General features: G+C 42.4%; 2 protein-coding genes across 8 annotated transcripts in view; one reads left to right on the top strand and one right to left on the bottom strand.

The window, feature by feature from the left end:
- Positions 1 to 15,594, top strand: part of LOC103183932 (sodium- and chloride-dependent transporter XTRP3A) — a 62,210-nt gene extending 46,616 nt beyond the window's left edge. For all 7 annotated transcript variants that reach the window (XM_042346801.1, XM_042346800.1, XM_042346796.1 and 4 more), the window contains 2 exons: positions 2,196 to 2,361; positions 12,908 to 15,594. In XM_042346801.1, coding sequence (XP_042202735.1) covers positions 2,196 to 2,361; positions 12,908 to 13,042 — 301 coding nt within the window. In that variant the 3' untranslated portion in view covers positions 13,043 to 15,594. The remainder of the gene's footprint in view (positions 1 to 2,195; positions 2,362 to 12,907) is intronic.
- LOC103183931 (glycogenin-1-like) lies at positions 10,302 to 11,433 on the bottom strand. Its single transcript, XM_042331914.1, has one exon. The coding sequence runs from the start codon at positions 11,292 to 11,294 to the stop codon at positions 10,302 to 10,304; it is 993 nt and encodes a 330-aa protein (XP_042187848.1). The 5' UTR covers positions 11,295 to 11,433.
- Positions 15,595 to 16,926: the final 1,332 nt, after the last annotated feature.

The raw sequence follows: 16,926 nt of genomic DNA, 5'->3' as shown, positions 1-16,926 counted from the left end.
TTTCAGTGCAGCGCCTTTCACATGAGGAGGATGTTTCACAGTGTTGCAAAGTGGAGTGACTTTTGTTTGTGGGTAAACAAAAATTCTATCAGACTTTTGAAGATTAGGCCCCTATCCTCCATTTGTAATACTGACATTCCTTTTATAACCATTCCACAGAGAAGATCTTGGGTTATAAATAGATTTTTCTCCCTGATTGATTTTGTAAATTGGATTAAATGCCTACTTCCTTTCTTATTATGAACTTTTATCTTCCAATTTTTATTTATCAATCTTTACAATAGAATGGAAGTTAAGTACAGCACTGTTTTCCCATACATTTCTGGAACTGTCTGTTTGAGACTATGCAACAAAGTTAAACCATGGAAAAATACAGCCTCTATTTCAAAACCAATGTAGACACTTTTTGGCAAGGTGTCAATTTCAAGTTCAGACCCTCCCACGGTGAACTAATTCAAAAAGCAGTGTTTGCCTTTAGTGCTTACTTGAAGTGGTGCCAAGTTTGGCTCTTGTGCATGAGTCATTTTGAGGTGGAACAGCCATTGATTGTTCTGAGCAGAACAATTGTGAATTTTTCACAATTTAGTATAAATCGGGAGAAAATCTCCAGAGATTACTCCCACATTAACTCTTATGTTGCTCTGTTTCATTACCATTAAAGAAAGAGTACCACTTTTCCTTCAGATTTCTTTCCAAACTTCACTGTCCAGATAATATGTGGAGTCCTGTGGCTTAGTGGTTAGAGCATTCGCCTAATAAGCAAGAGGACCTGGGTTTAATTCCTGTGCAAAGTGAAACATTGGGCAAGTTTCCTTACTCCACACACTTCTGTTTACCTAGCAGTAAGTAAGAACCCGGTTGTTAGTCAATTGGTAGATTGCTTTTCCAGGGGTTATAATCCCCTTTTTTTTTTTTAAAAAGTCAAGTAATCCAAGACTGTTTGTGGGACACTGCTGAGCGCAATTGGCTGCCACGTTTCGCCCACAAAATATACAGTCAATTCACTTTGCAGTATATTCTGTGAAGCTCTTCGAGACATCTTGAAGACGTGATAAGGCGATATATCAAATGCGAGGATTATTATGTTATAATAATATGCAGTTTTTATTTTTAACTCATCTAAATGAGTTCCAGTGCAGGCCAAATTACTCCTAATTCAGGAAATTAATCGACCACTTCAAACTTGTTCATAGAATTTGTACTCCATTTTACTGACCTTATTTGAGCGGTCAAATTAGAATTAACTGTACTTTTTGATTTTGTGTACACCCATAATAGAGCAATATTTTACTTCCCAACTATTTGCTCATTTGCAAAACCACTCTGGACAGATGACAAGTGTCCCATTCCAATGCAGACGATTAATATCAACAAGAAGATTCCATTTATAGAGCGCCTTTCACGTCGGGAGGACGTCCCAAGGCGCTGTGCAGTTGGGTCAGGACCCGAGCAGGGGGGAAATGGTCAGGGTGAGGGGAGGGAAGGGAGCGAGCGAGGAGGGGGTAGAGAGTCGAGAGGGGAGCTGAAGGCACGGTCAAAGAGAAAGGTCTGGAGACCGGCCTTGAAGGAGGAAAGGGAGGAAGCGGCGAAGGCACTGGGGATGGAGTTCCAGAGCCTCGGGACTGAGAGGCTGAAGGCCCGGCCACCGATGGTAGGGCGGTTGGGGCGGGGGATGTGGAGCAGACCGGAGCCAGAGGAACGGAGGGTACGGGCAGGCAAGTAGGGGTATAGTAGATCAGAGAGGCAGGAGGGAGCAAGGCCGTGAATGGCCTTGTAGGTGAGGATGAGGATCTTGAATTCGAATAAAAGCATAAGAGCCAGAGTACATCAATTTTATTTCCAACTGAATGTTATGTGGAGATAGTGTGTCCTGATATAATTCAGGGGTTTAATAAGCTAATTTAGCATTACTAAAATTGTCACCCATTATGGTATGATGCCAAACCAGGCATTGAGACCTCTTCATTCTGACCAACTCAGGACTTATTCTCCTTGGAGAAGTATTCCCTTTGGGGCTGAGTTGTTTTTTGAAGCTGACATGACTGGCAATGGAATGCCACGTACACTCTGGGATCCCTAAGCCTTGGTTCCCCAATATGCTTCATTCTGTAAATGATTACAATTGAGATTTTAAGTATTTGCATTATGTGCTGTTAGAATGGTAACTAATTATAAACTGTTTTTTTTTTTTACAGATTCCGGAATGATATTGAAATGATGATAGGACACAAGCCAAACTGGTACTGGGTGATTACCTGGACTTTCGTAAGCCCAGTGTTAATTGTGGGTCTACTGATATTTTACGTAGTGGATTACATTATGTCTGGAACATTAACATACAGCACATGGAATTCAGTTGAGGTATGTATAAATCAGAGCTTGCTTAGCTATATTTATTTAGACTTATTTAATATAATTATTAAAGCAGAATAAATAGTGATATGGTGATGCATTTGCAATCGGAAGCAGAAATCTTGGCTGATTTGTTTTACCTCCTTCCTGAGCCTACATGATAAATTATATGCCTCAAGCTGTTGCCTTGGCTGAAAACAGCAAACTTGGGGTTTTCCTTACTTCTATGGCTAACTACCACACCAAATAGCAAAAACATTTAGTTTAGGCTATTGTGACGTCCCAAGATAAACCATTTCTGGAGATGGAAATAGAAGACTGTTCTCTAATTCTCAGAATTTCTAGTCTTTCCTCAATGGTTCTCTCAAACCCTTACTGGCCACATAATTTAATAATTTCACGTGGGATGTCCTCTTGATGTGAAAGGTGCAATATAAATGCAATTGTTAACATATTTCTGTACCTTAATAACTTTTGGTTATGAAATATTTATTTGGGTATCAAAGGGAGACTGGGACCTTCCTACAAATTATAGCACAAGGCTATCCTATTCTCTGAATAATATTTCTTCTAAATAAAATCACTCTACTACTCTTAAGGCTACCTAAAACTCTAGCCAACGATTTGAATCTGCCACTTGCTCCAAGAGACTTAGTGAAGAACTAAGAACTTTAAGAACTAAGTGAAGAGCTCAGTACCGCAATAACTCTTCAAATGTTGGCTTTTTAAAATAGCATGTCTAGTGCATTGACTGTAGGGATCAGAGTTAATCACCATAAGCCAGAGGTTTAGAATGATCAAGCCAATCCTAAATCTATGCTTCTATTAATTCATTCACTTATCCTCCGTGAATGTTTCGTGGTTGATTTAATCATTTGGTTGGTCAGTTTATTCTATAAATATTTTTCAAGTGTAGCATGATCCACTCATGAACTCTTCAAAGAGAGGTATGCCTGTCTTTAATAATAATCCTTGCATTTGATATAGCACTTTTCACGTCGGGCGGGCATCCCAAAGCGCTTCACAGAACACACTGTAAAGTGAATTGACTATATTTGTGGGCGAACGCGGCAGCCAATTGCGCACAGCAATGTCCCACAAACAGTCGTAGATTGAAAATGACCAATTTATTATTGTTTTTTGTTTTGGAGGGATTATTATTAGGCGTGTGGAATAAGGAAACTTGCCCAAGGTTTCGCCATGCCTGGAATTGAACTCAGGTCTCTCACTTGGAAAGCGAGTGCTCTAACCACTGAGCTGCAGGACTCCTCTTTGAAGCTGTAATAGATGAGAGACTTGTAATATAGTATTTGCTGAGATATCAAGCTATGGAGCCAGGCAATGATTAGTGTTCAGTCATCTAATTGCCCCCCTAGGACATTATCCCAACATGAAAATGCATTATAAATTTAGATTGTATTAGATTCTCCAGTTTGTTGCAAATTAGCTCAACTGTTTACTGGAGGGGGAGGGGGGGAGAGAGAAAGATCTGCTTGGAACCAGGTTGCTTAGGGCTTTGGCTTGGACTGTTAATAGAAGCCCAGTGGCAAGAATCCCTGCCCTTCTGCCCGGTTTGTCCCTCAAGTCCTGCTGACGAACCCTGTCACTATCACTGGTTTAGAATACTGTAGACTTCCCTTGGCTCATGAACCATAAAGGATTGACTGTTCTAAAACTCCAGAGCCAGTATGTCACCTTGGATTTAGTTCAGTTCCGAGGAGACCCTGCTGAAGGAGACGAGTATAAAATGTAATGAATCCCAACAAGATTGGAGATCAAAAGGAATTATTTTCATATAGTCGTCATAAATAGATGCTCATCTAAAATGGTTGATGTTGTCCTAAGATAATTAAAGACCTAGAAGAATATGTCTAGGAATAGAATTGAAGATTACAACTATACATACAGAGAGGTCATCTTTGTGCTGCCACACATTTCCTGAGGAAAATTTTTAACATTGCTTGGTAACTAATTACCAGTAAATCTTCTGTTCCGTTGATATCTTCACTCTAAATTCCACACTTGCTGGATTAATTGCAATTTTGCATTTGTATGCCTAAAGTAGCTTGTTGAGGTACCATAAACTGCAAAATGCTCTTCATTGAAATTGCCTGCTCATTGACCTCCACATTTTCACTTAAGCTAATCTAATTACATTTTGTGTGCGAATGAACGTGAATCCGTCCTTGGGTGCCTACACGTATTATTTTTAACAATGGTCTTTCGACAGCAGTCTGGAGCAGGAACCGTACATACTACTCTTCCCCACTCCCTACCGTGGAGTATTAAGGCCAATTGTAGTATTCTAGCTCCTGCCAGTCACTTAGAGCTTTATGGACATGTTTCTTTTAGCAAATTAGAATTGGAGAGCATGTTTATATCCCATACAATTAGTAAAGAAACTCACACCCTGACTGCAGCTAGTAATAGTGTTAATGATGGCATAATAAGATTTAAAGTATTAAGATATATGGCAGAATGGTATGGCTGGTAAGACAAAAGGACCAACAAGAACTTGCATTTACATGGCACACTTGACGCAGTGTTGCATCTAAATAATGGCATAGTTTGATGCCGAGCAGGGAAAATCACTTATGCTGCTAAATTAAAGCCAAGTGATTGTTCTTTGGTCGGTTGATCCTCTTCAACGGGAATTCCTGCTATGTTGATTTCTTTCTATGATGCAGAACATCAATAATTGAAGTGAGCACTTACAATCTTACAAACCAGAAGATTAAATGGAGATGTAATGGTATTGAACTCTGAATTAAGACTAAATATCAACAGTACATTAATTTCAATGGACAATATCTTGAGCTTGACCTGCCCACAATTCTTAGTATTTCAGTCCTTTAGAGATTATGGGAAATTTATTAGACTCTACAAGCTGTAGTAATTAATGTAAAATATTAGCACCGTTAGTAACCTACTTCAGTTCCCACACAGACTGATCCAGCAAATGATAATAAGAACTGGATCCCTACTCTCAATTTGCTTACCTTTTTCTGAAATAGAATTTGCCACCTAGTGGCCCAGCTGCAAACTTAATGTTTAAAAATTGTATACATTAATAGTTAACTTGGGAGTACTGGGGCCTATTAAACCTCACTCAGACAAACTCATACTGGCTTTATTTGCAGTGTACACTTATTCACTGAGTTAATTCTAATTGCCCATATGCTTGTGACTTTTTATTTTTATCTGAGGCGAAAAGTACAAGGTTTCTATGTACTGAAGGGTCAACATTATTTCCAACAACAATAGAATTACATTTGTACAGCGCCTTTTACATCGGGAGGACATCCCAAGGCACTGTACAAGAGTTTCGGACCCGAGCTGGGGGTTGGGATCGGGAAGGGTGGAGGGCGAAGGGGAAGCAGGGAGATCGAAAGCATGGTCAAAGAGGAAGGTATTGAGGTGGGTCTTGAAGGTGGCGAGGGAGGGGGCGAGGCGGAGGGACTGAAGGATGGCGTTCCAGAGGATGGGAGAAGTCTGTCCACCAATAGTGTGGTGAGCAAGGCAGGGGATGTGAAGCAAGCCGGAGCCTGCTGAGCAGAGGGGGCGAGCAGGATGATAGGGGGTTAGAAGGTTGCAGAGGTAGGGGGGAGCAAGACCATGGAGGGCTTTGAAGGTGATCTTGGAACTGTATCCTCTGTGTGATGGGAAGCCAGTGGAGTCGGGAGAGGATGGGGGTGATAGGGTCACGGAGCCTGGTGCAGGAGAGGACACGGGCTGCAGAGTTCTAGATGATCTGCAGCCTATGGCTATCCTCCTCCACCACCTCTCCTCCCACCTCAGCTTTCAAGGTTTTGTCCTTAACAGGTTCAGGTCCTACCTTTCACACCGCCTCCACTTCGTCTCTGCATACAACTTCTCCTCCAGCCCCCGTGCTGTCTTGTTCGGGATTCCTCAGGGCTCTGTCCTTGGTCCCCTCCTCTTCACCCTCTACATGCTTGGTGACATTATCCACAGATATGGGGTAAATTTCCACATGTATGCGGATAACACCCAACGCTATCTCTCTGCCTCCACCTTCAACTCCAGGACTACTGGCGTCTTGACCGACTGCCTGTCCGACATCAAGTCCTGGATGAGGGACAACTTTCTCCAACTGAACGTCAGCAAGACTGAGACCCTCCTGATTGACTCGCGCCAACGCCTCCGCACCTCAGGCGCTGGCAGCATCAGCCTCCACAGCTGCACACTCAACCTCACTGAGCCAGTCAGGAACCTGGGTTTTTCGGTTGACCCCGAACTGTCCTTTCTCCCCCACATCCACACCATGACCGGCACTGCCTACCACCACCTCCGCAACATTGCCCAGACTCTGCCACTGCCTCACCCCTCAGGCTGCCGAAACCCTCACCCACTCATTCGTCGCATCAAGGCTCGATTATGGAAATGCACTCCTCATCGGCCTTCCCAACTCTTCCCTTCACAAGTTGCAGATCATCCAAAGCTCTGCAGCTTGTATACTCTCACGCACCAGGCTCCGTGACCCCATCACTCCCACCCTCGCCCGACTCCACTGCCCCCCCCCCCATCCCTCAGGATCAAATTCAAGATCCTCATCCTCGCTTTCAAGGCCATCCACGACCTTGCCCCCTCTTATCTCTCTGACATGCTGACTCACTACCAACTTGCCCGCTCCCTCCATTCAGTGGACTCCGGCCTGCTCCATGTCTCCCTCCCTACAATCGGTGGCCGAGCTTTCAACCTTGCTGCTCCACACTCTGGAATTCCATCCCACAGTCCCTTCGCATCGCTTCCTCCATTGCCTCCTTCAAGGCCAGTCTCAAGACCCTCCTTTTCGATCGTGCCTTCAGTGGCCCTCCCACCTCTCTGCCTTCCCTCACCCCTACGCCACCCCTCCCCCATGCTCGGGTCCTCACCCCTGACTGTCTAGCGCCTTGGGACGTTCTCCCAATGCGAAAGGTGCTCTATGAATGTAATTTTGTTGTTGTATGGGGGGAGGCCGACAAGCAAGGAGTTTGCATAGAGTCTCAACGTAATGAAGGCGTGTATGAGGGGTTTCAGAGTGCTGCAGAGTGAGACAGTGGCGGAGCTGGGTGAAATTGCGTAGGTGGGGGATGGCAGAGCAGGTCATGGCACAGATGTGGGGTTGAAAGGGTAGTTGAGGGTCAAACAAGACCCCAAGGTTCCGGACTGGCTTAGCAAGGTGGAGTGTGCATCCATGGATGGTGATGCTATTAGCGCCTGAGGTGAGGAGGCGCTGACGGGAGACAATTAGGAGAGCCTCGGTCTTGTTGATGTTCAACTGAAGAAAGTTAGCTCTCATCCAGGACTTGATGTCTGACAGACATTCTGTCAGGACAACAATGGTCCTGGAATCCAGGGTGGAGGCAGAGAGGTAGAGTTGGGTGTCGTTCGTATACAGGTGAGAAGAGAGGCGGTGGATGAGGATAGAGTGCTCGACGGGGTTGAAGACAGCAGAGTGGTCAAGGAGGCAGAGGGAACCCTGGTCACAGATGGACAGAATGTCATTTGTCACTTTGACCAGGGCTGTTTTTGTGCTGTGGGTGGCACGGAAACCTGATTGGAGGGGTTCACAAAGGGAGTGGCGGGAGAGGAAGGTGCGAAAATGCGAAGCAATTACTCGTTCCAGGACCTTGGAGAAGAAAGGGAAGTTTGAGATGGAATAGTAGTTTCAGAATAGAGGTGGGTCCTGGGAGGGTTTTTTTAAGGGTAGGAGTGATGAACGCTGTTTGTAATGGGGTGGGAACAGTACCAGTGGATAGGGAGAAGTTTATGATGTCTCCGAGTAGAGGGGCAAGGAGGTGGAGCTAGGAGGTAGGAAGGAGGATAAGGATGGGATCGAGGGAGCAGGTGGTCAGTTTCATGCAGGTGGTGGTGGTGAGAGGAGTGAGAGGCAGGTTCGAAGGTGTGGAGGGAGTAGGGGCCGTGTTGGGAGGGGGAGATGGAGAGGGTATAACAGGCGGAAGGCCAGAGGCAGCTGAGCAAATCCCCTCGACTTTGGATTCGCAGAAATCCAGCATCGCCTCACAGTTGGCATTTGAGGTGAGATTGAGTGAGGCGTGAGAGTGTGGGTGGAGGAGCCGGTTTGTGATAGAGAAGAGGAGCCTGGGGTTGTCCTTTGCTTCCAAGATTGTCTTGGAGTAGAACGATGATTTAGCGAGATGAGGGCGGAGCGGTAAGATTTGATAAGGTCCAGCCAGATCTGTTAAGTTTGATGTAAGTCAGGTGCATTCAGCAGCAAGCACCTGTGCTTTAAGGGAGGGGGGGTGCTAGTGTACCATGGTAACTTACTTGAATAGGAGAAGGTTCGGGAAGAGAGGGGAGTGAGGGAATTGAGAGTGGAGAAGAGGGAGTTGTGGAGAAGAGTGACTGAGGAGGATACGTCATTGCGGAGGACTCCCAAGGCAACTGAGAGGGTGGGGGGGGTGGAGATATTTTTCCAGTGGCAGTAGGAGATGGAGATGGGTTGGGTGGTGGTGGGGAGAGGCATTGAGGAGTTAAGGGAGATGAAGTGATGGTCCGAGATCGCTTTGTTGATGCCGAGACTGCGAGGCCCCGAGTGATCACCAGGTCGAGGGGGTGACTGCAAACGTGGGTGGTGATGTGGAAAGAGAGGTTGAGGGAAGAGATAAGGGAGAAGTCAGCAAGGTAGAGCAGGAGGGGGTGAAGTGAAGGTTGAAGTTGCCTCGGGTGAGGAGGTGTTTGAAACAGAGAGAGAAGGAAGATAGGAGGGTGGAGATGTTGGGGATGAAGGTGGGGGGAGGTGATAGATAAGGAGAATTTTGAGGGAAACATTGGAGGGGTGATGAAGGGTAAGGTGCTCAAAGGAGGTGAAGGTTCCAGGGGACTAAGGGGATAGGCCGAGCGGGGAGATGAGAGCCACACCGCCACCACAGCAGTTAGGTCATGGGGTATGATGGAAGTTGTAGCCAAGTGGCATGGCCTCTATCGGGGAAGGTGCTGCCTGGAGTGATCCAGGTTTCAGTGAGGGCTAGGATGTCGATTACCCTTAACTTTAACACCTGTAAAAAAAATACTGAAATTACTGTTTAGCCCAGTGATGGGACCCTGGTAAGTATTGGGGTGATGGGTGTGTAGTGTTTGGTATAGGATAAGATGTAGCTACAAATTATTAGCTGGACCTTGTGGTCGGTGGAACTGGAGACACCAGTTGAGTGCATTTGACAAATCACGATGAGGTGACGAAAGCATGGATGAGGGTTTCAGAAACATTTAATAATAATAACAATAATAATAATAATCCTTGCATTTGATACAGCGCTTTTCACGTTGGGAGGACGTCCCAAAGCGCTTCACAGAACACACTGTAAAGTGAATTGACTGTATATTTGTGGGCGAACGCGGCAGCCAATTGCGCACAGCAATGTCCCACAAACAGACGTAGATTGAAAATGAACAATTTATTATTGTTTTGGGTTTTGGAGGGATTATTATTAGGCTCTGTGTGGAGTCAGGAAACTTGCCCAAGGTTTCGCTCTGCCTGGAATTGAACTCAGGTCTCTCACTTGCAAAGCGAGTGCTCTAACCACTGAGCTACAGGACTCCACAAAGGATTTGGTGTTGAGGTTGGGTTGAAGATGACCAACATGGCAGTAGTGAAAGGAAACAGTCTTGGTTAGGCTGAATTTGGGAGAATGAGGGCAACTGAGGATCGAACTGAATGTGCAGTAGTTCAATAAGTTTGAGAGAGGTTGAGGAAGTCAGAGCCTCTTTAAGCTCCACGAGGAAATGCACTTCAATATAGGTTGAGAATAATGACCTTAGTCTCTGTCAGATTCTCATTACAAAGCTACAAATATCATGTGACATGTATTTCAAACGAGAGCACTAAACAAGTTACAAACCAGTCATTTACAAACCCTGAGCTTCAATCTAAATAGCTCCTCTGTAATCACACTTGGAATTTGGGTTTTAAGAATTCAATTGAACCTTTAATTCAAGTAAGCATCCAGTTTCTTCTGGATATTCTGGAAAGAGTCGGCTCCCATGAAATCAACTTGACCCTGTTCCCACCTCTGGCGACGTTCCTCTGAGGAGGCAGTCACTGTAGGTGGAATGATGGAAAGCCGTGTTAAAGCCTCAGTAATCTTTTCCTCTTTTGTGGAACTGGTTGCCTCTTCAACACCATGTTCTGTTAGCATTGGCAAGACTGATGATGTGAAGTTATCCCACCACATGTATACATATTCAGGATGAGTAACCGATAAATCATGATCTTTCACAAGTTTTGTATTTGGGTCATAAGAATAGTTCCATGGTTTGGTCTTGCCAAGAAAGTGAATTACTTTGGCAGCAGCTGCTTGTGGTTTCAAAGTTGAAAAATGAACTGAATTGCAATTTAAGTTGTAAGTGAAGGGCAAGTGCTTAGAAATGTCTACTTTTGCCCAATTGCTGAAGAAGCTGTTCAGCAAACCTTGATTCCCATTATCAAAGCTCCCCTTCTCCATGGCAAACTTTAAAAGTGCCTTATGTGTATCTGTGGAAGGCTTAAAAACAAACACTCCTGTGTTGAAACAGTCAGAACAAATGTCATCTGCTACTGCAGACAATTCCTCCCATTCAAAAAGTTCATCAATGTTCATTAGTGCCATTGTGTCTGCATCCATGAATACACATTTCGAATAGCGGGTAAGATCCCAACAATACAATTTTGCAAGCATGAGACTGAGTTCAGGTGTTTTTTTNAGGATTAACTTACTTGAATCTTGGCTTTTCAGTACATCCACTAATAGAACTTCATCAAAGATTCTCCCTAGCACAGTCCTCACAGTTTGGGAGACTTGGGGGGTGATGAGAACCACCAGCTGCCTTGTAGTTTTGTGTTTTCTCAGTGAGCAGCCCAATACTAATGAACCTTTTCCATATAGGTCATTTGCTGCTAATGTAACAAATGCTTCATTCGGTTTTTTGATGGGCCGCTCCATCCTGGATATTGAATACTGAAGCCCAGGGTGATCGTATAGTCTGTTTGGTATAGCGTAGCTTCTAGCACTGGCTGGATCCTGCTCAGTTGTGCAGGGCTGACTCTGTCTGCTCTAAACACTGTGACTTCTGATGTGATCCTCGGGTACACAGCTCTGTAGTAAAGTTAGGACTAGTTTTATTAACAGTGGCAAATGTGGAAATAACTAGTTCTAGAATTTCCTAAATTGTTGATATACATAAAATGGAAAATGCTACAACTCTACTACAAACAACATTTAGCAACTAATTTACACAATTTGTTGAGCAACCTTTCAAGCTGAATACGGAAACCACTCCTTTCTTCTGGCGTTGTGATCATTTAAATGCATCAAACTGATTAATAGTAAATTTGGCTACATACATATTGTGTAAATACAGCTTGTGTATAAAACCTGCTGCTTGTGGCTACTGTACTGCTAGTGTGTTCTGATTGTGACATGGAGACTCCACACACTAAAGCTAGAGTTTTTATATCACTGCAACTGAGAAGATGAATAATTGAAGTGGGAACTCTCAACCACTTGCAGCTATACACTTTTTAACTTATTTTTAAAAATGGTCCTTCTAGGGGACAGGGTATTCTTCACTTCTAGGTCAGTTATGTATACATCATTGTGTTGAGGCTGTTGGTTTTTCATGGGGTTTTAGGTAAGTTTACAGGATAAGCACAAACCTAGTTTTAAAGCTTTAAAGATGCTCTAGGTTCCTGTTCCTTTTACTTTTCACTTAAAATATTAAGTCAATTTTGTTCTCTGGATTGCACAAACCCCATGGTTTTAAGCATGAGTTGGGGTGGCTTATTCTGATTATTCTGACCCCAGGCTACGTCTTACTAAACCACAGTTGGGTCCCACTAGCCCAATGGACAGATCAAATTGAATGCAAGAGTGAGGATCAGAGGTGTAAATCTTCCTCTTCAATAACTATATCCAAGATGTTCCTAGGGTCTTGGATGCATTTCTTTGGGAGTTGACACATTCTAAATGAGCAATCAAATCCTGTGTAAAATTGAAATTTAGCTTCATGTGATTAAAAATTCTGATTATTGCACATTTGGTGTGAGAACATTGAGCATGCTAACCTGTAATCTGTCTTCATAGAATTATACAGCACAGAAGGAGGCCATTCGTGTCTGTGCCAGCTCTTTGAAAAAACCTAGCCCAGTAAACTTGTCCTCCCCAAATAATTATCTACCTCTCTTAAAAGTTATCGAATCGGTTTCCACCACCCTTTCAGGCAATGCATTCCAGATCTGAACAACTCGCTGTGTGAAAACATTTCTCTTCACCTCCCCTCTGTTCCTTTTAACAATTATTTTAAATCTGTGTCCTCGAGTTACCAACCGACTTGCCAGTGGAAATAGTTCCTCCTTGTTCACCCTATCAAATCCCCTTATAATTTTGAAAACTTCCATTAAGTCTCCTCTTAACCTTCTCTGCTCCAAGGAGAATAATCCTAGCTTCTCTAGCCTCTCCTGAGTCTTGTGAATAAAAGTGACATGCATTGTATCTATTCATGTTTGAACTGCAAGTGAAGTAGACAATCAATCCAACACTGTAACTTTGTTTTACAGGGAAAAACAGAAAAAGATGAGTACCCTGTCTACGCATTGGTCGTAATTGGATTAATGGTGGCCGGTTCCATGGCTTGTATTCCATGTTTGGCATTAGCCGTGTACATGAAGAAGTCGTGGCGGGGGAAAAAATAATTATTAAATAATTGGGGTGATTTTAAAACCATGCTTTAAAGAAGCATTCCTTTTGTGGACTCTGGAAAATAACCAAAAATTAGATATTTTTAAGACTACACATTTTCTGATTTTATTTTTAAATTCACACTTTACTGAAGGGCCTGGAGTTCAAAATAGGTGGCATTGTGTATTTTGTTTTTCATTTTTTAAATATTTAGTTTACCTGTATGGCTAAATCATTGGTAATATGTACTTTGGTTGGAGTTTCTGTCCATGAAAGTTGACACAGATCTACGTTTCACTGGCTACAAGACTCACAGGATGGAAAAATTCAGCCTCCGCTTTTCCTTTTGTACAGTGCCTCCCCAGGTTGATCAAGATTGAGAGCTTGCTGTGTGGGGTACCAATGATTTGCACTTATTGCTTAAGAGGAGGAATGCTGAATTAAATTGACTGTAAATAGTGATTTTTTTGATATCTGTAATCATATTTATGAAGGAATTCTTTACAATTCTTAGTAACCTTTACTTACCTGTACAAAGTCGAGCAGTTTTCAAAGTACTGCATATCCTCTATGCTATTGTTAGACTGAAAATACAAAATTATAGAACTGGGGCACTTCTTACGTTGGAGTGAGACTAAAAATACAAATTCTATTATTGTATCAACTGGCTTTGTAGTCTTGAGTATGAGTGGTCCTGTAATTTTTCAAACATATCATTACTGAACAGATGCAATCATATTTCTCTTACGTAGAAAGAGTAGTAGTTTATCAGTTTTGTGGGTGACATCACAAAAATATTGTTGCTATGGAAACAAATCTGGTACTTTCATAAATGAGGCTTACAAACAGCCATAACATGCCTTTGGAAAAGGTAGTGGTACATTTCAGTTCTGGTGAGAAATTACAATACATATTTGAAATTAATGTGCACACAAGTTATTCACTCCCATTGTCACGTTGGGATGATTCAGTTGGATGGAAACAATTTAAGACAAGTGATCGTAAATGGGATGAGAAGAAAGAATAGAAATACAGCTTCAAAGTTGGTGCAGTGGGAGCTTGAATTTGTTCAAAATGTATTCTGCTCAATGTAGAATGGGAGAGAAAAGACAGGCTTCACTGATTACCAGTTATCAAACAGCAATGTATTAGGATTTTTGGAGTGAGCAGCCAGAGTGAGATCAAGATTTGAATTATTTGTGCTGATTGATTGATGCACATTCCCACAAAAATTGCATTTAGTAATTTGGTGGTACTGTCTACAGCCATTCAACTCGCACTGAAGTACTGCTGTAGGCATGTTTGAAAAGGAAATGCTTGGAATCCTGCAATTGTGATTACGTGCACAACAATATAAACTGTTTATTCAATTACACCTCTTGAATACAGTCTGGCTGAATGGTATCCATTCTTAATGGAGAATAGATCAGCATGATTGAAGATACCTTAATGTTCTAATGGTTTTGAGGGTTATACTGGGTTTGTCAACCCATGGGATTTTATTTTTTTTGGGGGGGGGCATAAACAGCCTATTTGATAACTTTGTTCTACATTTACCTTTATAGTGTGGCTCAATAGCAATAATGGATTGGTATACTGTAATTGTGTGAATAGTATTAAAAGATGTATTCAATATAAATCATTATAGGATTATGTTGGAAAGTCGAACACTGCTTAATACATGGCGAAGGTGACTTAACAGATGCTTGAAATTCAGTATCTAAAGTGTATAATCTACAATTCATTTAGAAACTAGTTACTCAGTAATACAAATGGACAAACTGAGTGAAAAATAAATGTTCTGTCTTTTTCTCCTCCCCAAAAATGTTTTTGCCATAGAAATATTAGTCTATCTGCTATTTATTTACATGGGACTAACAATTAGTAGTTGTTATTATACTAACTTTGAATGCTGAATAATTATTCCACATTTATCTCGGTTATACTATTTTGAGAGACTAGTCAGTGTAAAATATACATTTCCACGGGAAGAAAAATCACTACATAAATGTAAAATGTGACTGCCTTTAAGAAATCTTTCTAACTGATCTGTGATCTCAAGAGCAGGGTTCCCAAACATTTTGAGAGAATAAAATGGAGTGGATGCTTCTCTCAGGGTTAGAAATTGATGTGGGGGAGACGCAATGGATAGTTGAGACAATCGGACTTTCAATTTGGGAAAATATCCGTAGAAGTAATCAATATCATGGTGAAAAAAAGGTGTTTCAAATTATTGACACTTAATTTTTGGGAAAAAAAACTCATAGAATTATCGAGTGTTAGTGTGGAAATGGGCCATTTGGCACATCAAATCTGTACTGATAATTTGAAATCTGATGAGCATTCTGTGCAAACAATGCACAGGTACATTTTAGACAATGTATGTAGAAGAGTTGAACTTCTACATTGAATTCATTTTTACATGTTGTATACATTCTTGCAAATGTTAATGTTTCCATGTAATAAATGCCAATATTTCAAGCGCCAGCAGTAAATGTGACACAGTAATCACTGTATGATGTCCAGCCAACCAATTTTAATAAAAAGTTACCTTGCTTTAGATGTATATATTAAATTTGTATGTTTCATTGTGCTTTACTGCTTTTATTTTTAAATCTAAAGTTTGATGGTATCCATCTAGTGCGATTACTGGAAACCAATAAATGTGATGCTCATTTCTTTAAAGGGCAGTCCAGAGAGAACAATAGCCCCATTGTTAGTGTGATCTTTAATTGGTTTTAGTTCATCCTGTATCCCAGTGACCCAAACTTTTTCATCAAATACAATATAACTGATTACTTTCTGCTAAAATCACAGGGGAAAAACTCCCAACTAGGTTTGAATCTAGTGAGCATATCCTGGGGCTCACTAAAGATGCAGTCTTAGCTTTCACTTTCTACTATCCCTGTAAAACTTATTGGAAAATTCATTTAACCTTCCTCCCAATCTGTTACTTCATTAATTTGCACCTGCCATACCTCCTTGAGTATTTTTTATCATGATATTCCTAACACCTATTAATTGAACCCAAGATGTTTTCTGTACTGTCTTGGATGCTGCTTGAAAGAGTTAAGATTCAGGAAGGATGTTGAAAAGCAATGGTTACAATTATGTGAGTAGCATCTGTTTAAAAGTAAACCAATCATTTTGAATGGTGCCTTTCACAAACCCTACTGACAAGAAATGGACAGCTCCTTATGTCCTACAAGCAGTCAGACCTTAGCTAACTTCGCTCCAGTGTGCTAATACTATAAATGGGCTTTCTTAAGAACTTAATGGGATTTATTGGGGGATCTTGCAACAGGCTTACCTGGTTGGTCTCTCGCCTCCCTCATTCGGTCATCTCACTGAGTTGACCTCATCAAATCACACAATGTTACAGATGTTGCATCACCCTTGCTATTGAGCCTCTGACTGACAGTCGGTCTGTATTATTCAGGGTGTTGACATCATCAACCTGTCCCTCTCCTCTGGCTCTGTTCCCATTCCCCTAAAAACTGCCATTATCACTCCCACTTTGAAAAAACCTCCCTTGATGCGTCGCAGCTATCAAGCTACCGGCCCATCTCCAACCTCCCCTTCCTGTCCAAGATCCTTGAAAGAGTTGTCGCCTCTCAGCTGCGCTCTTTCCTCTCCACCCATGCACTATTCAAACCCCTTCAGTCGGGTTTCTGTGCTGCCCATAGCACAGAAACCGCCCTGGTCAAGGTCACCAATGACATCCTGACCATCTGAGACCAGGGCTCCCTCTGCCTCCTCGACCTATCGGCAGCATTCGATACAATCGACCACGCTATCCTCCTCCGCCGCTTGTCCTCCCACCTCAACCTTCAAAGCCCTGTCCTTGAGTGGTTTAGGTCGTACCTCTCCCACCGTCTTCATTTTGTTTCCACAAACG

This window comes from Callorhinchus milii, unplaced genomic scaffold (genome assembly GCF_018977255.1).
Source record: "Callorhinchus milii isolate IMCB2004 unplaced genomic scaffold, IMCB_Cmil_1.0 Scaffold2, whole genome shotgun sequence".
Classification (NCBI taxonomy): Eukaryota; Metazoa; Chordata; class Chondrichthyes; order Chimaeriformes; family Callorhinchidae; genus Callorhinchus; species Callorhinchus milii.
This window is presented reverse-complemented; position numbering and strand designations above follow the sequence as displayed.